Source organism: Ambystoma mexicanum, chromosome 3p, assembly GCF_040938575.1.
Source record: "Ambystoma mexicanum isolate Mex_15411 chromosome 3p, UKY_AmexF1_1, whole genome shotgun sequence".
NCBI classification, from domain to species: Eukaryota; Metazoa; Chordata; class Amphibia; order Caudata; family Ambystomatidae; genus Ambystoma; species Ambystoma mexicanum.
Window position 1 is genome coordinate 121,631,574 of NC_090925.1, and position 22,380 is coordinate 121,653,953.

At 47.0% G+C, this 22,380-nt stretch overlaps 1 protein-coding gene across 3 annotated transcripts in view; it reads left to right on the top strand.

Moving 5' to 3' along the window:
* Positions 1 to 22,380, top strand: part of LOC138580143 (early activation antigen CD69-like) — a 267,208-nt gene that overhangs the window by 185,652 nt on the left and 59,176 nt on the right. For all 3 annotated transcript variants that reach the window (XM_069650462.1, XM_069650461.1, XM_069650463.1), the window contains exon 4: positions 4,329 to 4,480. In XM_069650462.1, coding sequence (XP_069506563.1) covers positions 4,329 to 4,480 — 152 coding nt within the window. The remainder of the gene's footprint in view (positions 1 to 4,328; positions 4,481 to 22,380) is intronic.

The window sequence follows — 22,380 nt, forward strand, 5'->3', positions numbered from 1 at the left end:
GCTCTTTCCACCAGTTCACAGACGGTGACTTATGTTTGAGACCCTAAACACAGAATCCACTTGCTCTCCGTTCCAACAATGGTCACCCTATTTTCATAGCCTTTAAAATATACCTTTTGTGTGTTTAACAAATTGGAAGGGCTGAACACTATGACTCATTGCGTAACTAACCTCTGCTTAGTGCAGCCAGTCTTTACATAACATTTAGTTAAGAGAATAGAGACATATTGGAGCAGCCTTTCCTACATCTCGGAATACGAGGACCTGTCCTTAATGTTATTCAATGTAGGTTTATCAGTGAAGACCTGGCGGCTGATACATGCCCTCTACGCCTACCCAGCCTTTTCTTGTAATGACTGACAGAGGAAGACATGAACACATTTCTATTTTGTTTTTACTCATGACTGACAAATGCGACCCCATTTTGAATATTACTAAAAGAACAGGATTTTGATCGCAAAAAAGCTTAGGGCAAAGAAAGATGCCTATATATTCTAACATATCCATAATCGGGCAAAATATTATTTGCCCTTTTTTTCATTGCATGACATACCTTTAAATGGAGTACTATTAGGCCAGCTGATGTGATGCTCCTGGTCCCTGTGTTACTGAAGGACTCCCTGATGCGGCGTTACATGTTCTGAAAGCCGCAGTGCCATATTTAATTTGGGCTAAATTCCCTGTAAACACTAACGTCACACGCATGGCGTGTGATGTCACAGGTTGACCCATTTGTATAGTGTACGTGCATAAAAATGCCATCCGTGACCAGTAATTAATGTTTGGCCAACGTGATCCTTTTTCGGGGTGCCACAGGTATGTAGGCAATCCCCCATATGTTTAGGCTGCATATCACCCACTAATAATGGTCGTAGATATGCCTGAAAGCAATAGCAACCTGCCAATCCTTACGTTCGGATACTCTGCTAATACAGATTCCAGGTGGTATCCCTATATAATGAGTGCAGTATGTAATGGACTAGGCCTCAAGTGCCAATAAATCAATATGTATCTCTATCTCTCAGCACTGGAGCCAACATGCGGTGTATCATGCGCTCTACAGAGTCGCTGCATTATCACCTTGTGATAAGTGCTATGTCTATTGGGTATGCCCTAAATGAAAGTCTGTTTGTATGTTCGGCGTTGGGTCCAGCCCCATAACAGTTGGTAGACTGAAATTTTGGCCCAAGGTCGGCATACCAGTCTGCGGTGTACTGGCGATACTGAAATCTGACCAACCATGTTCTATCAGTGTAGGGGATTTCAGGAGATTGCAGATTTTGCGATTGTTGACTCCAGCCCCTGAACTGTTGGTGGGCTGAAATGTTGGCCCAAGGTCAGCATACCAGTCTGGGGTGTACTGGCGAAACTGAAATCTGACCAACCATGTGCTATCAGTGTAGGGGATTTCAGGAGATTGCAGATTTTGCGATTGTTTACTCCAGCCCCTGAACTGTTGGTGGGCTGAAATGTTGGCCTGAGGTCGGCATACCAGTCGGGGGTGCACTGGTGATACTGAAATTTGACCAACCCCACCCAATCGCCCTGCACAGGGGTGAAGCAGGGTCCGGTCCTTTGCTATCAGTATAGGCGATTCTGGGAGATTTGCTGATTTTGCAAAAATGGGAAGTTAGGACACAGTATAACACAAGGCTATAGCAGACCCCCACGTGCATGTCAACTACAGACCTGGACAACGCCGGGGGGTAGGGCTAGTTACCTATAAGTTGGAATGTGTGGATTCCCCTACTAGTAATCAGTTGGAGGATAAAGTCATTGTTAAGCGCCAATAGTAGCACCCACAGTGTTGCTATACAAATGAATACTGTCTCAAGGGGTAGGCGGAAGCATATTCACACATTGATACTGAGGTGAAGCGTGTGCCAAACATTCAATAGTATGAGACTATTATACCATATTATTTGCTTTAATATTAGGCTTAATCCAAGAAGGTCTGTGACCCTTGTAACCATATCCTGTGTATGTATCCTGTGCACTATCATTCCTTGTACATCATGTTTTACATAAAGAATATGAGTATTTATTAATGGGATGTTCTTGTTGTGACCAATTCCTGGATTAGGTCCTCACGCAATATCGGAACATGTAAGGTATTGGTTGGTGAGTGCAAGGGGTACTGCGGGGGAAGTGTGTGTGTGTGTGTGTGAAATACTAATGTGAGGAATTATTAAAGGGAGTGTCTAGGGAGTGAATGGGAAGTGGGTGTGAGAGTGAAAAGAGTGGGACTGAGTAGTAGTGTGGAGATGGGAGTAACAGCGAAGGGTTGAGGCAGTAGTAGGGCTGAGAGATATCGGCTGGACAGAGGTGAAAGAGGGAGTGAACGTGGGTGGAGCTGCAAGTAGGAGACGACAGACAGTAGAATAGGAAAGAAACATCATGGTGTGAGGGGAAGGAGGCTACGTCAGGCAAAGTGCCTGAATTTTATTTTTTTATTTTATTTATATGCTTGTAGAGCACCGAAAGTCCACAGGCATCAGGGCGCTTCAACATAAAACATACAACGCATCAACAGGCGGTTACAGCAGGTATTAGTATTTAGTAGGCTTTGGGTGGACTCATTTGAACAAATGAGTTTTCAGGTGTTTCCTAAAGGTCAAATATTTGTTTTCCAGCCGTAGGGTAAGAGGCAGCTTATTCCAATATTGTGCTGCCTGCACTGGAAAGGCTTTGCCTGAACCGGTTGCTTGACTGAAACGAGGCAGATATAACCTGCCTTTCTTTTCAGATCTCAGTGACCGCGTTGAGGTGGGTATCTCGAGAACTGTTTCTTAAGATATGTTGGGACAGAGCCATACAGACACCTATGCACTTTGTTCAGGGATTGGAATAGAATCCCGTCTTCTATCCTCAGCCAGTGCAAGGCTTTTCTTCCTTCAGTTACAGGCTCTCTATTCTTATGCCACATTCCCAGGTTCTGTGGTAGCTATTACCACATTGGTAGTGGAGGGCTAGCTTTGAAAGTTCCTCAGAGAGTCTATTTAGATCTGATTTGCCTTTAGGTCATCCCAATCAGTTAGATTAGAGATTAGACAGTAGGGGCGGGGGGTCACTATTCACTAGATACTAACCCGGGATTCGGGAAGCCCGAGTTGGGGTGGAAAACGCTATTTCTAGATGAGGCAGAGAGGGATGACCCTAGTGCCAGTTGAATCGATGAATAAAAACCCTTGAACAATCTTTGGGTGTTGGAGTAGTCCTTGAACCATTCGTGACATGACCGAGAAAAAAGTGGTGAAGAAGGGTGACGTGAGCAGTAAGCAGGGGGCTAAATTAAAATCTAAATTTGATATCCACCTGTAGGTAAAATGTAGGTGGGGGGAGGGTAAATATAACAGAAAGGTGGTTTCCAGAACCGTGGAGAGGGTGAATGGAAGAGAGCAACTCTTGCTGGCAAATAGACTGTGAGAGGTGGACAGAAGACAATTTAAAAAGGAAGGAGAGGAGCTGAGCGTTATGAGGAGACAAACCAGAACAAAAACCAGTAGGGGAAAGGAGGAGATAAGGCACAGCCGAGACAGTAGAGGTGGATGAGTAGGTGCCAATATCAAAGGGTGATGATCTATCGGAATGGTTGAGACCTAAGTGATGGGAGAGACTTTGGTAGTATTATCTTCCAACACCGATAAGGTGACCCTTGGTGAACCCTGGGCCCATGGTGACCTTGGCAAAGATCAAAGTGAATGTCAGCTAGCCCATATATAGACGGCACCAAGAGCTTTGGCGTCGACTTAACATCCAGAGGAGAGTGACATCCTGACAAGTGTGATGAAAGACCAGCAAACTACAGGATCCAAGAATTAGGTATTGAGACAATTTAACCCCAAAAGTAACCTTGGCTGTCAATTGGCAGAGACTAATGGAAAGAGAAAAGGACTCATCGACTATGGTCCTCCATAAAGCCTGATGTATTTGCTTTGAGTTACCACTAGGTTGATTAGTTTAACCTAATCCCTGAGCATTTTATGTTCTTTAATAGACACTTGAACCTCCACTCGCAAAGCCACTTCTCTTGATCTCTGCCCTTGAAAGTGGACTCGGGATAATGTTAGCATTGCATTCTTTATGGACCGTGGATGGATGAACTTGGTGCCACTATTCCACAGTGTGTGTTTGTGGATAGGGGGATGGATGACATTGATGGCAACATTCCATTATGCAGAGTACCAGTATGGAGAGGCAGAGATCCCCAATGGGCAAGCAGGCCCTCCACGTGCTTACCTTTAAAAACAAACTTCAAATGTAAGCATCTGAAAATTGTGAATTTGTCCTCTTCCAAGCAATGACTTAACATATTCTTCTCTCTGTAGGAATGGAAAAGCCATCATGCTCTGATGGATGGTTGATGGACGGCCAGACCTGTTATTTCTTTTCTACTGAGAGAAAATACTGGAATGCTTCCCAGATGTTCTGCACATCCCACGGAGCCACTCTTGCGATGTTAAAAGATACACAAACCCTGGTAAGAAAGTGCATGCTGTATTTCTGTAAATGACTCATTCCTGTGTAGTCGGGTGTCAATGACCACTTGGTTGGGGGCAGAGGGTTATTGTAGAGAAGGGCTTCTCTCTAACTGTAATCCAAAAAGGTACCAAAAAAGGAATCCAAAGCAGAGTATACACTGTGCAAGAAATAATGCAGCTTTAACTGGCCAAACAGCTGGGACCAACGTCCCGGAAGCAAAGTCGACGCCACCCACTGCAGCATTAGTCTTTATACAGTTGAGTAACAAAATGTACATATACACACTTGTTACATTTTGGGGCAGGACAAAAGCACTGATTGGTGAAAATACGTGAGACCCGTATAGTGTTCCTTACTTTAGGTGGCTTCCATTCGAAAAAACATTTCTTGGAACATAACATCTTAACACCCTTACACCCTTTCATGACGTCATGAGCTCTCCTACACCACCCCTCAATTACGTTATGCTGACAACTGGAAAAAAACCCTTAGCGGTCATTTGGCTGGCATAGACCAACATACAAATTAATAACTTGCTGCAGGTTGATTGGGCGTGGCATTTTGAGATAGCAGGAGCAAGAGCCTCTCAATGAGCTCACCCAATGACGAGCCTCACAGACAATAGCGAGGACACCTTACAATGTTACACCCCAGGGACACTAAGACCCCTCTCCCTTTCGCAGACTCCTCAGTACCCGTCCCCTTGCCATCCAGCTCCTATCTCACGCTCCTTTATTGTATTGTATTTCTATTTCTCTGCTAATTTTGTTTGTGCGTCCAGGTGCCTAGCCGCATGGCCTCGAAAGTATCTTATTGTGAAGCCCTGGCAGAAAGTGGCCTGAGTGCCACTTCTCTTGCCACATTTCCCCACATACCTCTTGGAGCAGTCCTGGGAGTATGACCTTGCTGTTCCACTGTCTCTGCTCAGCTTGCAAAAATAAACCTTATTAACAAAATAGCTAGCAGCTCTTCATTCTTGGTTGCTTACAAAATGCTTTCCTAATTTGGGCCTATGAAACACGGCCGTTCTGCTGTTCATATATTGTTCAACAAGCCCCTTGCGAATATACCCCTTAGCGCCTCCCTCGTGCCCCCACCCTCATGCCTGCATGTTACACACACTTCTTTCTACCCCATGTGTGATTCTGTGCCGCCCCACCTCCCTGTAATTTACCACACTAGATCTATGTACCATGACGCCACCCATCACATGACTCGTAGGTCACTGCATCACTTATGTAGCTGGTACCCCCTTGGCAGCGCTGAATCTAGACCTTTACAACAGTATCTTCAGGACTAATGCAATGCTGTCAGAATATCTTTGTAACTTCAAGGGAAAGGCTGTTTAACTTTGAATGCATTCAAGAAGAGGTATAAATTGGTCCGGGTCTGCTAGGCTTGGTATCTGACAAATCGAGGCATATTTCTGTCGGTGCATAATTCCAGCTCTGATCAGCAGTGCCACTGCCTCCCACTTAACAGTAGAAGTGTGGGCACACAGACCACTTTACCCTTTCAGCTTTCTTTTTCTATGTTAGCTCCAACAGCGAACAGCATTTTTGAGACGTACATCTGACTTCCTCTACAGTTGCTACAAGAGTTGCTACAAGAGGATAGGAGGGTCGAAGAATTAAAGAGAAAGGGGAAATCCAAAGGAAGCAGTAAAGGAAGGGGATGGAGGGACGTGAAAGAAACATAGCCATATTATACAATTACATTTAATTCATAGAGCGCCTTTTGCCAAAGGCGCTAAACAGAATATATCAAAAAACAGTACAATCAAAAGAAAATGTAAACGGGGTAATAACAGAAGAGGCAAAGCAGACCGAATTAACTGGCAAGAATAGATAAAAGATTAGCTTTTAGGTTTGATTGAAAAATATGAAGAGATGTAGCAGAGCAAAGTTAGAGTGGAAGAGAGTTCCAATGTTTAGGAGCTAGAAGAATAAAGGAACTGAAACGAGAAGAGGCATAGGGATTTGGGGGACAGTTAAGATAAATTAAGTCTGTTATCTGAGAGACCGAGAAGGAACATAGAACAAGACTAATGAAGAAGGATAAGGGGGAGCCAGACCATTGGTACATTGGAAGACAATTGAGAGGATTCAAAAGGAAGCAGTGAAATAGAAAGTAAAGGATATGTAATAGAAGGCCGAGCAGATAAAGCAAAAAGGAGATGAATCGAGGAGTTACAAATAGACCGAAGGAGATATGAGGCAGGGTGTCCAAGCAATAGAGATGAGCAGTAATCAATGCGAGAAAAGACAAGAGAAAAAAGAAGTGTCCTAGCATGAAGAGAGAGATGGGGGGCAAGCACGAAGAATGGTGAAAAGTGGATAACGACAAGAACAAGCAATAAAAGATGCAAGAGCAAAAGAGAAGGATCAAAAGTAACGGCCAAGTTACGTGCAGATGGCGAAAAAGGAAGAGAAGATAGAGGGGAAATAGGGGGAATAGTTGAGGCAGGAAAGAACAAAAGCTCAGTTTTATAAGGGTTGAGGTGGCAAAAATGAGGAGACCTCCAGTTTTGAACAGCAGAGAGACCGTATGAAAAAGCAGAGTGTAAAACACAGTCAATGGCCGAAAGGCAGAAAAAGATCTGAGTGTCATCTGCGTACAGATGAAATGAAAGATTGAATGAAGAGATAAGAGCAGAAAGAGGAGCACTAGAAAGAGAGAAAAGACAAATACAGATCCTTGGGGAACGCAATCTAAGAGAGGAAATGAAGGAGAAGAGTGTCCAGCCCAAGATACAGAGTGGGACCGTTGAGAAATATAGAAGCGGAACCATTCAAGAACAGACCCCAAAATGCCCAAAGTGGAAAGGGAGGCTATGAGGAGAGAGTGATCAGCAGTATCAAATGACACCGACAAGTCAAGAAGAATAAGAATAGAGGAGGGCTTAGAGTGACAAACAGATAGGACAGAGTTGGAGACATGAACAGTCTCTGTAGAGAGAACGGGACGGAAGCCAGATTGAAGAAGAAGTGAGTGAAGGTTTAGATAGCGGGTTACCGAAGCACAGGCCGCCCTCTCCAGAATTTTAGAGGGAAACGGGAGAAGTGAGATAGGGCGATAGTTAGCAGGAATAGAAGTCGAGAGTCTTTTTTTTTTGTTTATAGGAAGAATAAGTGCATGCTTAAAAGTGGTTCGAAAGCAAGAGTTTGCAAAGGAAGAATTAATAAGAGAAGTAAGATAAGGAAGGAATTGAGAAAGACCTGAGGGATAAGAGAAGAGGAACGAGGATCATAAGGAGAAGCAGTAGGATGAGCACGAGCCAGAAGTGTCGGAATCAGCAAGAGGAGAGAATGAAGAAAAAGAATATGAAGGTAAAATCAGGAAGGAAGAAGAGGCAGAGTAAATGCAGAGCGGAGATTTGCCACTTTAGATGCAAAGTAATTTGCAAAGTCGGAGGAGGAAAGGGACAAAAACGCAGATGGATCAGTTGCTTTAGGAGACAAAATGTTGTGCAGAAGTTGAAAAAGACGACAAGGGTGATGGGATGGGAGAAAGTTCCGAAAAATAAGAGAATAAAGCAGTGTCAAAGGAATAGTCCAAAGATAAAAGCAAAAGCAAGTCATAAGTGAATCAAGAGTTTTCCCATTGCCATTCGGCTTCATGCAAGCTGCGGACAAGGGAAGCAAGGTCGGCAGAGAGCCAGGCCTGAGGAGTTTTACGAGTAGGGGACAATGAGCCCAGAGGACAGACTGAGTCAAGCACAAATAGTACAGAGGAATGCAGAGTACTAGGCGCCGTATCAGGAGAAAAGGAAGAAAAGATGCAGAGTCAAAAGAAAAAAGATTATGAGTAAAGATAGTCACGGAAAAAGAAGAAGAAATTGGCAGAATGGGAATTTCCAAGCAAGGAAGCAGACATATTCCTACGTCCCGTCCCCTTTCCTCCTTACTGCATGGGTGCCCATTGCTAGGGACGGGAACAGAACCTTTTAGTATTTCCCCCTAAATTCAGTCACGCATGGGGGCTGGCACCAGGAGCCTGCGCTCAACTGACTCTGCTGCCACACCTCAGTCCTCTTTTCCGTGCTGACGGGACTGGACCTGATTCACCAGTGCTGTGGTTGAAGCCTTTTTTCCCCTCCTAATTTATGCGTTTCCGTCTTCCCCTGGGACCATGGTCCCACGGTTTTTATTCTTTATTCTTTCCAAATTCCTTAGGTACTTTGATTTACACCTGCCTCCGGTGCCTCGCCCCTGCATGGCGAATATCGGCCCCGGTGGGCTTTAGTAGGTTCCCTTCCTGCGATGGATCCCTTTCGATGTCGGAACCACATTCACTCTGCCTCCGGTGGCTCGGCGAAGACCACGGCTGGAACGGCTGTTCAGGTGTGACGCCCTTACTCCCCGGTCACTCAAGAACCAGTTTGCGAGGTGGTGGGAGCTGTTGTCCAGATCTTCGCCCAAACTTATTAAGGAGTATGTGCGCAAGAAAACTAAGGCCAAGGTTAGCATTTTGTTCTCTAAAGCACCCCGCAAAGGTGATTCCTTCCCCAAGAAGCAGCCAAGTGGGAGGGACCACTTGGGTCCTCTCACCAGCCAGGGTACCAAGGCTCCTAGAGCTAGCAGCTGAGGGATCCACAGATCCTCCCTGTCCCAGTACTGAGGGGCCAGATGGCTCTTATACTGGAAAGTACCCGAGGGGCCCTGCCCAAGTACCGGGCCAAGGCCTGAGGGGACGCCCACACGTAGCAGCACTACCGCCTCCATGTCCAAGGGAAGTAAGCCTACCAGGCCCACGCCTGAAGTGCAGAGGAGGCCCGATCCTATGCTTGCAAGCAAACAGGTAGAGGCCAGAGCCAGTTCCACGACGGACACACGCAGACCCTGGGTTTGGGCGGTCCAGGACAAAATGGCAGCGCAGGCTGACAAAATGGTGGCACATGCTGATGCACGACACCAACGAACCCCAAGGGCAGGACTCCATTCCAAGGGTGGAATGGTCTCCCATGACCATGCCACAGGTAGCGTGGTGCACAATCTACATGGTGCCCTCATTGTCAGTACGCTACACCAGTGCTAATTACTAGCAGGGCAGACACAGCGCGAGAAAATCATAGCTCTCCACATTGGTCATGCCGTGTATGCCTATAAAGGAGCGCCCATCGGGAGGCAGCCCAGCATGCGAGGAAGGCTTCTTTGAGAGGTTTCTCACCATGATGAAGTCACCTCAAATGGGGGGGCATCCTGAAGGGAATTATTAAGGAGATGCTTCCTCCTATGCCTACACAGCCCTCGGCTCCAGTGCAGCTGCAGCTGGCACCACCTGTAGTCACGGTGACCTCCTCGGTTACACCGGCTCCCGCGCATCCTAGTATCACAGCCCTGTGCCTGGCGGCCGCTGCACCTCAGGCCACTGTGGCACTGACAATGCCACCCATGGATCCTGCAGACCCTCAAGGGGCCACGGATCAGGAGGACACAGATGAAGAGTAAGATCGGGGCACCTCGTCCTCAGCGAGGGCCTTCCACGATAGGCTAGCTGGATTGGTGGAGTACCTGGGCATCCCTGAGCCACAGAGGGAACAGTCAGAGGTGGGGGTCCTAGCTTAAGTCCAACCATCAAAGCAGCCACCAGATGGGGCATTCCGCTCTAGAAAGATGTAGAAGCCCTAGCAAAAAACAACTGAGCCGCATCGTCCTCCTCTACCACAGCCTTTTTGGACAACGAGGAAAAGGTTCTGGAGGCATATGGTAAGAAAGTTTCCTCCAACGCCGGCATCCATTCAACGCGGGCATCCAGCCCTCGGGGAGGGCTGGCAGGGAGCATGTACCATGGATCCCTATGAGGTCTGCCTCCTTTATGCTGAAAATCCATGCCTGCGCAGGTACTGGAGAATTTGTATGGTGGAGAGGAAGGAGGTGGCGGAAACGCCAGTTGTGTTCAGCCCATCCTCTCTGCCATACAAATTGAGTATGAGCCATAATGTAAATGAATGAAGTAAAAGACTTATGCAAGGCTTTTATGCCATTCACTTACACTACCTGCGCATGGAACATGAGCTGCTGATTTTATCAAAGACCTTCCAGAAATAAGTAACACAATGTTAAAAGACCACCAATATACATATCTGGATGACATGCAGAGCTCCTCTAAAACATGCTCGCTAGAAGCTTTCATGACATTTATTGCAACTTGATACATACACACCAATATGGATCAAGGAATAAAACCATGCATTGCATGTAGAAACTGTACCAATTATTCAATCCACGCCATAATTTAAAAACCATATACTGCCATGTGCAATTGGAATAACTGTGAGGGGTCAAACATGAAAGCCGGACAATTGTATGTTTGGTTATAGCCTTTTATTAACATAAACGGATTGGGAAAATGCCTCTGACAATGCTCTGAGAGGAGTTTCCGTACCTAAAACCAAAGACTAAGGATCTGTCAGTGTAGGAAATCAAAAGCCGTCCTTGTTTCCAAACGTTCTAGCCTGACCCTCTCCCTACAAGCAAAATAAATAATAAAGTGAGAATGGAAATGTCTTTAACCTGATGTTTGCAAAAGGGTTCATAATTAAAATCTTCATGGCAGAAGGCATGGGTGATGAGAGATGATGGACTAATTGGGTGAGGAGGTAAAGTCAAGTCCACCTCCTAGCACCTGGGTCTAGGCTTACGTGCTGCTAGTGAACTCAATGTTCCAGATATGGCACCAGCGTTCCAACAAATTGTAGAGGGCCACATAACAAAGGGTCTTATAGTTTGAGAGCCAATTATGAGCTATGTATCTAATAATTGTTGAAGATGACTTGCACTAGGGGTGGGCTTAAGTTGCCCACCTGATGTAGATGTCCTATCCCAACCCATCCCCGTATAGAAAGTATAGTTAGATGCTCCCTTTGAGTCAACCACACCCTCCCATATGTTTTTCTTATTTGCCACTGTTACAGACTTGATGGTCGTGCAGAGTAAGGATACCTCCGTCCCCAAGTACCGCACAGACAACACCAGAAATACTGCCTGTGTGGTCTTTGAGGCCACAGGTGAAGTGGTTCGTAGGCCTGGATTCGGGAACAGCCAGAAAAGGACCCCTCGAACGCTGTAAGGCAATGGGTTATAGGATAAGCACAGAGCAGTTGGCAAGAGTAGAACCACAGGGAAATGATCCTAAATGGCTTACCTAATGTGTTGGTAATAGATGTTTCAATATCAGCAGAGAGGCGTTGGGGGTTCCCCAAGTGGTGGAGGGCGGATGGTGGGTATGCAGACAGGCAAACACCCAGCGTGAAGGCCAGAGGCCAAGAATCCAAGGCAAGAAACAATATCCGTGAGGCAGATCAGGGACAGTCCAAGGGTCAGGTAGCGAGAAAACAGTTCCAAAAACGAGGTAACAAGAGGCAAAGGCACTAGGAATCCAATGAGCAAAGGTAGTCCGGCAACTGGTGATCCAATGTCAATACTTGGGCAAGGCAAAGGCAATCCGTGGTACAGAAAACGTGGTCGAGAAAATCCATAGAGTCAGCAACAGAACGAGCGTCACGGAATCCGGGTGGAAACAGCTGTGAAGCGAAGCTCATTGATTTCCGGACTCTTTTATCCAATGACGGCGTGTCACGTGATGGGGAGTGACAGAAATCACGTGATACGGAAGTATTGCTGCAATGGAGAGTCACGTGACGCGCGGATCCTCCGAGGTCCATTCAGGGCACCCTGGCGACATGGAAGCCTCCAGTGTAGCTGCCAGGAGCGGGAGGGAAAGTAAGTGGCAGGTGAATGAGTAAACCCCCGGGTATGTTGACTGAATGGGCGCCTGGACATGCGTGCAATCGGATGTGTATGTGAGTGAGTGGGATGGCAAGAGGCCGAGGGTGGGGGCGTGGCACCCGCAGAGGGGATGTTAGGTGTAGGAGACGTAACAGAGTCCCCCCTCAACGGCCCACGACCTCGTGGGCAGGCAGGCAGTCCCTATGGAACCGAGCAACAAGGAGAGGGGCATGGACATCAGAGGAGGGAACCCAGGAACGATCCTCAGGGCCATAACCCACCCAGTCAACGAGATACTGAAGGCGCCCCCTGTGAAGACGAGAACCCATGATGGCATTGACCTCAAACTCATCAGGGGTGGATAGTGAAACGGGAGCAGGAGGCGTAGTGATACAGGTAGGAGCAAGACAGGGTTTGAGGAGGGAAGTATGAAAAACCGGGTGGAGCCGCCAGGCAGAAGGGATCCCAAGGCGAAAAGCAACAGGGTTCAGGACGCGAGTGATTCTGTAGGGACCAACAAAGCGAGGCAACAGTTTGCGACAACCGGGGATGCGTAGATGCCTGGTCGACAACCATACCCGATCACCCACGTGATAATCAGGGGCCGCCGTCCGCTTCCTATCAGCCTTTGATTTCATAACTGCCTGTGCCTCATGAAGATGGACAAGGGTTTGAGCATGGACATGGGCCAGATCGCGAACACAGGCGTTAGCAGCAGGAGTGGCAGTAGTGAGGTCAGGTAGTGGGAGAGTGCGGGGATGTTGACCGTACATAGAATAAAAGGGAGAGAAACCCGTAGCAGAATGTCGGGCATTATTATATGCAAACTCAGCGAGATGGATTAGGCTAAACCAGGAATCCTGATACTGGAGGGTCAAACAACTCAGGTACTGTTCCAGGGCCTGGTTAACTCTCTCCGTCTGCCCGTCACTTTCTGGGTGATAGGCAGAAGAAAAGTGAGCATCAATGCCTAAGAGCTTGGTGAGGGCACGCCAGAAGCAGGAAGTAAACTGTGACCCACGATCCGATACAATAACCTGCGGAAGAACGAAAAGACAAAAAACAGCCTTAAAGAACAGGCGGGCAAGGGTCGGGGCTGAGGGAATGCCGGTACAGGGGATGAAGCGGCCCATTTTGGTGTAGGAATCTACTATAACCCAAATGGTATCATAGCCCTGTCTGCGTGGTAGGTCTGTGATAAGATCCATGGAGATGGTATGCCAAGGCCTGGGGGGGAATAGGTAGTGGTTGGAGTAACCCCAAGGGACGTCCCCTACGAGCCTTACATTGAGCACATACTGAGCAGGTGTTAACATAGTTATCTATGTCTCGTCTCATGGATGGCCACCAACACCATCGGTGTAGCAACTCAAGAGTACGTTGCTGCCCTGGGTGGCCGTTGATAGCCGCGTCGTGGGACCAAGCAAGCGCCTGATTGCGGACATTGCTCATGGGAAGGTACAATCTACCCTGGACGAATGGCAACCCCTCCTGAAGTACGATATCCCATTCATTGAGTAAGTGTGGATGTTGGGAAACCCATTGCTTGATGGTCGTAAGCATGGGTGGGGATGGTGTACATAGACATATGACATGGCCCTTTCCCAAAACCGTGTCCGGGAACAGAGGCAGCGTTTCCCCCCCAGGGGAGCGAGAAAGAGCGTCAGCTTTGCCATGGACCGAACCCAGCCTGTGCTTAACCACAAAGTCAAAAGCAGCAAAGAACAAGTGCCAACGCACCTGTCTGCTATTTGCGCATTTAAGCGAGGCCAAGTCCTGGAGGTTCTTATGGTCTGTGTACACTATCGTCTGGTGCCTTGCCCCCATGATGTGGTGCCGCCATACCTGGAGGGCATCCTTGATGGCCAGGAGTTCCTTCTCGGTCACCGTCTAGTGGGATTCGGCTGCGGAGATCTTCCGCGAATGGTAAGCAACCGGATGTAAACAGCCCGTGGCAGGGCATGGTTGGGACAGCACGGCACCTAGAGCATACGAAGAGGCATCTGCTTCTAGTACATACGGTAGATCTGGGTCGGGGTGCTGCAACACAGGGGCTGAGACAAACCTAGATTTGAGAGTGTCAAACGCCTTCTGGTGTATGGAGGTCCAGATAAAGGGGACAAGAGGGCTAGTTAACGCTGTCAATGGAGATACAATGGAAGAAAACCCAACTATAAATCGTCGGTAAAAATTAGCAAAGCCGATAAAAGACTGTAATTGTTTGGTGTTGCCAGGGATTGGCCATTCCGTGACAGCACGGACCTTGGATTGATTCATCGATAGTCCCCCAGGAGAAATGTGGAAACCCAGGAAGTCCACCTCTCTGACATGGAACGAGCATTTTTCTGGTTTGGCAAACAATGCATTCTTCTTTAGGCGTGATAGGACTTCCCTGACATGAGAGACATGGTCCTCCAAAGAGGAAGAAAAAAATCAGGATGTCGTCTAGATAGATCACCACATACGTATCTAAGATATCAGGAAAAAATGTCATCGATGAAACGTTGGAACGTTGCAGGTGCATTACAAAGCCCGAAGGGCATCACGGTGTACTCGAACAACCCCTGTCGGGAACAAAATGCGGTTTTCCATTCGTCACCGCGTCGTATTCGGACCAGGTTATATGCCCCTCTTAGGTCTAGTTTGGTATAGTTCGATGCCTTAGTCAGCCTATTCACGAGCGTGGAAATAAGAGGGATAGGATATCTGTTCTTTATTGTGATGGAATTCAGTCGTCTGTAATCCACGCATGGGCGCAAATCACCCTCTTTCTTTGGTACAAAGAATATAGGACTAGCAGCCGGAGAGCAGGACGGCCGGATATGACCCAAACGCAAGGCCTGTTGTATATAGTGCTTTAGGGTTTGTTGCTCGGTTGGTGATAGCGAGTAGACCCTTCCCTTGGGTATGGGAGCTTCTGGAAGGAGATCGATAGGGCAATCATAGGGCCTATGTGGAGGTAGGCCTTCTGCTACGGTCTTATCGAAGACCATGTGGTATTCTTGGTATTCCTTGGGGATGCCTGCCATAACGGCTCCCACGGTGTGTGCTGACGTGCCGTCAGGTGCCGTGTCGCTGATGTGGGAGGAAACCATAGCACTGAGAATAGAGGCAGGAGATGAGAGTGACTCAGGTTCTATGAGACAGAAATGTTGGCATTCTTCTGACTCAAATAGTACTTGTCCCGTACCCCAGTTGATTAACGGGTTATGGTGTTTCAACCAGGGTATTCCCAGTATGACCCCGAACTGGGGTGTGGTAATGAGGTCGAACGACAAGTTTTCCTTGTGGGTATCTTGTATGACCACCTCCAAAGGTGCGGTTTGATGCTTAATCGGGCCGGAGGCTAAAGAGGTGCCGTCAACAGCCTGTACCGGTTCGGGGTGATCCTTTTGGATCAGAGGTAGGTTAAGACGATGTGCTAGCGCAATGTCCATAAAACAACCCGTGGCTCCGGAGTCTATCACTATTTGCACAGCATGAACGATGTCTCTGGTGGGTTTCAATAGGGCTTGTACTGTAACAGGTCTGATAGGACCAAATGCAGGGTCAGCGGGGGTCGTGAATGGGCTCGCCGGTGCCCCCGGTATCATGGGCGAGCCTTCTGAAAACCCAGCACTTTGTTTCTCGGTCGGCGGGGGCATTCTTTTACATAATGTCCGTTTAGACCACAATAGAAACAAGCGTTATTGGTTCTTCGACGTTCACGTTCTGACTGTGTTATGGGACTGCGGATTCCGCCTATTTGCATGGGCTCGGAACCGACGGAAGACGGCGCTGGAGATGGCTGCCCAAACGTGGATTCCATCCTTCGTTCGGATTTGCGAGCGTCCACCTGTAGGGCAAGGTCTACAAGGTCTGTGAAAACAGAAGGAAGGGCAGGGACCACTGAAAGGGCGTCCTTCATAGCACCACTGAGTCCTCGGTAGAACACGATCGCCTTCTTTTCCTCAGGCCAAGAGCTTTCAGCGGCGAGTTGGTTGTACCGGGTGATGTACTCGATCAATGTTTGTTTACCCTGTGTAAGGTCCAGTAGTTCCAGGTCCCTTGCCTGGGCCTTGTAGCGGGTATCAAACACTTTAGCCATCTCTGTGACCAGAAGCTCAAAATCATACAATACAGGGTGGTTGCCCTCTAAGAACGGATTTGCCCAAGTGGCCGCTATGCCTGACAGATGAGATAAGAGAAAAGCGGCTTTTGTTACCGAATCGGGGAAGGCCTGAGGTCTGCACAAGAAATGGAGTCTGCATTGATTTATGAAGGTGCGGTAGGTCCGTGGGTCTCCCTGAAAGCGTTCTGGGGCAGCAAGAGGAGAGGAGGTTGGGACCAGTACAGGGGCAGGAGCGGAAGCAGGTATGGCCTGGACTGGAGGGGTGGCATCCCTAAACTCGATGTCCGCAGACGGGGAATGATGTGCGCTTTGTAGGCGGTCTAGGCGGTGGTGAATGGCGGCTGTGGCTGTGGCCACGTCAGTCCTGAGAGCCGCTACGGCCTGCATTAAAGCGGTCACGGGGTCCCCGGCGGAGGGATCCATACTCCGACGGCCAGTGGCTTCACAGTCTGTTACAGACTTGATGGTCGTGCAGAGTAAGGATACCTCCGTCCCCAAGTACCGCACAGACAACACCAGAAATACTGCCTGTGTGGTCTTTGAGGCCACAGGTGAAGTGGTTCGTAGGCCTGGATTCGGGAACAGCCGGAAAAGGACCCCTCGAACGCTGTAAGGCAATGGGTTATAGGATAAGCACAGAGCAGTTGGCAAGAGTAGAACCACAGGGAAATGATCCTAAATGGCTTACCTAATGTGTTGGTAATAGATGTTTCAATATCAGCAGAGAGGCGTTGGGGGTTCCCCAAGTGGTGGAGGGCGGATGGTGGGTATGGAGACAGGCAAACGCCCAGCGTGAAGGCCAGAGGCCAAGAATCCAAGGCAAGAAACAATATCCGTGAGGCAGATCAGGGACAGTCCAAGGGTCAGGTAGCGAGAAAACAGTTCCAAAAACGAGGTAACAAGAGGCAAAGGCACTAGGAATCCAATGAGCAAAGGTAGTCCGGCAACTGGTGATCCAATGTCAATACTTGGGCAAGGCAAAGGCAATCCGTGGTACAGAAAACGTGGTCGAGAAAATCCGTAGAGTCAGCAACAGAACGAGCGTCACGGAATCCGGGTGGAAACAGCTGTGAAGCGAAGCTCATTGATTTCCGGACTCTTTTATCCAATGACGGCGTATCACGTGATGGGGAGTGACAGAAATCACGTGATACGGAGGTATTGCTGCAATGGAGAGTCACGTGACGCGCGGATCCTCCGAGGTCCATTCAGGGCACCCTGGCGACATGGAAGCCTCCAGTGTAGCTGCCAGGAGCGGGAGGGAAAGTAAGTGCCAGGTGAATGAGTAAACCCCCGGGTATGTTGACTGAATGGGCGCCTGGACATGCGTGCAATCGGATGTGTATGTGAGTGAGTGGGACGGCAAGAGGCCGAGGGTGGGGGCGTGGAACCCGCAGAGGGGATGTTGGGTGTAGGAGACGTAACAGCCACGTACTATGAAGTCACGTATGATGAATTTTTAGTATAAAGATCTGATTTTGTGTAAAATCTACTGAGAGAATGCTGTGCAATATCCGTTGTAACTCCCTGTTTTAGATAATTGATAATAAAACAGATGACAATTTGCCATCTTCCTGAGTTGGTTCCGTTATTTGGTGTAAGCGTTTCACTCTGTTTCCCGTCCGCTATAAGACACGTTACTCAAAAGGCCTTATGTTCAATTCTGTATCTCCTCTACGATGATGTCATTTCTTGATTCAGGTATCCGATGTGGTTTTAAATGGACTACCTTCCCTGGCGGTGTACAAATGTAATGGTACATTCCTTCTACGCAGCCTGCTTCAGTCCTGAAGACATCAGGGAACTGTTCAGGGAACTGTTCAGGGAACTGTTCTAGGAAGTCCATTAAATCCTCATTTTGGTTTTGAGCTAGGTCGGTAGAAATCAAAGTATTTTTACTTGATTCATCAGATAACATGCTGGTTAGTACCACTGTAGTAACTTCGATTGGATTTTCTCTCCACTCCTTAAGAAGATTCACATGATAAATGAATCTTGATCTCAGTCCGTTTGCAAGACTCTCATAGGGCCCTGCCTGCTCTATTATTTTGTAGGTGCGATGCCACTTAGACAGCATTTTGTTCTCAGAAGACAGAAGGAGAACCAGAACATTTTGTCCAATAGAAAAGGATCTCAAAGCAGCTTTACTATCATGATACCCTTTCTGATGTTCTTGGGTCTTAATCATGTTGGCTTGTACTATGGTTCTAACTGCAGCCATATGCTCTTTTAGTCTATGACCTGTTTGAGAAAGTGGCAAAATGGCTTTTTCCCATTCGTCCCAGGTTTCAAGCAACATATCAAGGACATCTTGTGGTTCTGTCCCACATAAAAGCTCAAATGGGGAGAATCCTGTTGTCAAAAAGGGCCCATTGTGTCATAAGATCGCAGTTTTTGCCATCGGCTTCAACCAGTTTCTTTAAAATGTGTTTTGAAGTCTTATTGAACCGTTCCACTAAGCCATCAGTTTGAGGATGATAGATAGAAGTACGAAGTGTTTTAATCTGAAGAATTTCCTTTTACTTCTGACATGAGTTTACTAATGAAGGTAGATCCTTGGTCTGTCAAGATCTCCTCGGAAACCTAACTCTCGAAAACAAAATGCAATTAAATGTTTGAGAATTTGTTGTCATGTTATTCCATAAGGGAAAGGCTTCAGGAGAACAGGTTGCATAATCTAATATCACCAGTATGTATCGGTTTCCCAATTTGTATGGATCAAGGGGTCCAACTATATCCATGCTGATATGTGAAAAAGGTTTGGCAAAGGCTGTAATGGAGCTGGAGAGGGAATTTGGAAACCTGTTTTCTGGCATAGGGAGCAAGTGAGTACAAAATTCTTCCCATCTGCAATAGAATCGGTTCAGAATCTGCGCTTGCGTTTCGCTTATCTCTAGATGGGCCTCTGTCAAGTGGGAAAGGGACATTTCCAATACCATTTTTTTTGTAACTCTTGGACACCCTCTTTTGTGATCTAGGGGCACCCTCTGGCCCACTATCACCCCTGTATAACAATCCAGCTTTTAGGAAGAAAAATTCCCACTCTTTTTTCCCATCCTCCGATAAGACTTGAAGCAAAGGTTCAGTAACTAAGAATAGGTCAGGAATAACTTTGACCTCTTCCCCCGGTATCTGAGGTGGGATGGCCTCTGATGTAATATGAGGCTCTGTCTGCCTCCCCAAAACCCTTGGTTCCTCTTTTGGTTTTGTTAGAGGTTTAAATTTCCTTGGGCTTTGGAAATTGAGCCTTTTCCAGACTCCCCTGGGCTATTCTCTCCCCCGCCTTCACTTTATATGCCTCTTTTCCGTAATTGGGCATCAAGAATTTTATGTCACCTCAATAGTCCGGATCTATAAAGCCTGTCAAGACATCTAGGCCATGTCGCCAGGCTAAACCTGACTTGGAGGAAAGGCTAATGTAAGTTCTGGGTGGGGAATGAGGGATAAGTTTGTGGGTATTAAAACTCGGTCCCCAGGTTGGATTAATTCTCCCCTGCTACTGCACAAGTGAAATCTGATGGTGTTCTGTGGCAATTAATGGATCAGAAGCTTGGTTGCTGAGTTTCTCAAATCTAAGGGTCCCCCAGTTTGTCAATTGAGCCAGATCCCACTCCTGACACCATATGTGAGGGGGTCAGAAATGAAAGCCGGACACACAGTTGTCATGTTTTTGTTTAAAGACTTTTATTAACTTAAACGGGTTGGGAAAATGCCTCTCTTACCCTGCTTTAAGAGAAGTTCTCGCAACTGCCTGGTGTACTCCCCTGCCAGGATTTTATACTTTCAACTGACTGGTACACTCTTGCTAGGACTTCTCATGTACTTCCATATATTTATTAGAGTTCCTCTTTATATTCAAAACTGTATATACTGTTCTTGGTTCGGTAAGTTTATCTACCTCAATGTTCCTTTTAAACTTTCTCCACATCTGCACTCCATGCACTCATATGTTATTGAGGTACGTGTTTGTACTCTGCCTTTGTGACTAGCAAGCAATCTTATTGTTGTTCCTGTATCTGCAGCTTTACAATGTTCAAGCAGTGTTTGCCGTGGTCGCCGAAATGCCCTGGGGTCCCCACTTTGCATGGGCTGACTCGCCGGCTCTGTGTAGCGTCTTCAGTCTTGTTTGCGCGTACATGGCATAGCTTTACCACTTGCTTCCCAATTAGGGCTGCTCTGATGTCTCTCCGGCTTCACTTGCGGATATGCTCCTGCATACCGGCTTCCCTTCAGGTCCCAGTGACAGTAATGCTGCTTCGAGGTTCCAAACACCCTGCTCTTGCAACGTTACTTTCCTTCTCTGTGGCGATCCCCTTGCCTCCGCAACACCGGCTTGTGCCTCCAGCTTTCGCACGCCTCCAGGAGAAGACGTTGCATCTCCCTCGAACAGCTAGTTTCCATTTTTAAAAGTCACGCGCAACGTGGCATTCGGAAAGAAAATAGCAGTCTCATTGAACTTGAGGCTCTTTCTGCTTGGTATCATTTCCTTCATCCTCCTCATCCCTATATTTAGGTGGTTGTGTAAATTGCAGCCCATTGATGTCAACTGATGCATAGCATTTGGAAAATCTCTTAATGATACCGCCTGAAAAAACTGTTCTATATGAAAGGGAACTAGAACTGAACAAGGTATTCTTGGAGATTTTAAAAAAGTATTCTTGGAGCTTTTACTTTTAAGACAAAGAATGGGAGGTTGGTCTGATGGGTGTTAGGAAAAGGTTTCTCTACTTTCCCTAATGGGGGAACAGATGCATGGCAATAGGCCATTAGCGTATTGGGAATGTGGTGGTCTTTTTCATGGGCAAATGGGGGGTACCATGTTTCATCCAATGAAGTTATGACATCTCCACTGTAGCAGTCGCCTCCCATATGATTCTCCCTCATATAGCCGCCCCCTGGGGCAGGATCAGGTAGATGCTGCCATCCCCTGGCCACATGGGAGAAGGGTACCGCCGGGGGATCCATGAAGACTCTATTGGATTCATCACATAACATACCACAAACTTGCATACACACAATTGCTCATGTACACCCATCTGCATGCCCTGTGAGATATTACTTTGCACACAGCTTCTATGTCTACCTATACAATGGGGGGGGAATAAACCCGACAGAGAGCAAAACATATAAACCATAAATTTATTATGGTTAAATCAAGGTTTATGGTGGGCTTTAGGGGACCTTAAATGAACAGTGCTCTTTATTACAAATAGGCTCAAACAAGTGCAGTCAGACCTTCCAGTTGCCCCTTGATGAGTTGAACAGCCCCTTACTTCTGTTGAGAAACATAAGATGATTACTATGCAAAACAAGAACTTCTACAAGCACAAGTTATATTGTGGTTCTGTCCCCGTGGTCCTTCTCCAAGGGACCCTAGTGACATTTTATGACCAATTGCTCCCTTTGTGATGAAAACAAATATCCCTGAACTATTGCCATTAATTACTTTACCGACTACCCTCCTACTAGTATCCACAGTGCATCCCTTTTCCTTCTTGAAACAACTGTCCGTCTTCTGCATTCCTTTACTGGGTGGGTTGGATTTTGTAGTGTGCTAGAACTGTCTGTTTTATAATAATAAAGTAGATATTTTTATACAACCTTAACTGGACAGTCCCTTTCATCATTGGGTAATTGTATTTTTGCTGTGTTGCAACTAACCAACGATCCACGACCATGCAGAGATAAGCCTGCTGTTGCGTCCATGTTACCAAAATTGGACAAGGAGGTTTATAATTTGCTTGTTTTCCAATCTGTTCGGATACCTTCTGGTGTACTAGAGGTGTGGGGCTGATTGTTGGTTTAGAAACCGATGTTCATCCCTAGCCCACTGGTGGCCCTGTAAGTTGATTTGTCACAAACATTTATAGAAGTTGTATTTCTTTTGAAATGTGGCAAGTCTTCTTGGATAACTGGAGGTGGTAGCAAAGCATTGTGGCTGGGAATAACATTGATGTTGTTCTTGGAAGTGGAAAGTCTTTATTGCACCAAGAAGGCCTTTCACCTTGATATTTGAACCTTCAAGAACTGAATTGAGACTTTGCTACCTATGTAGAT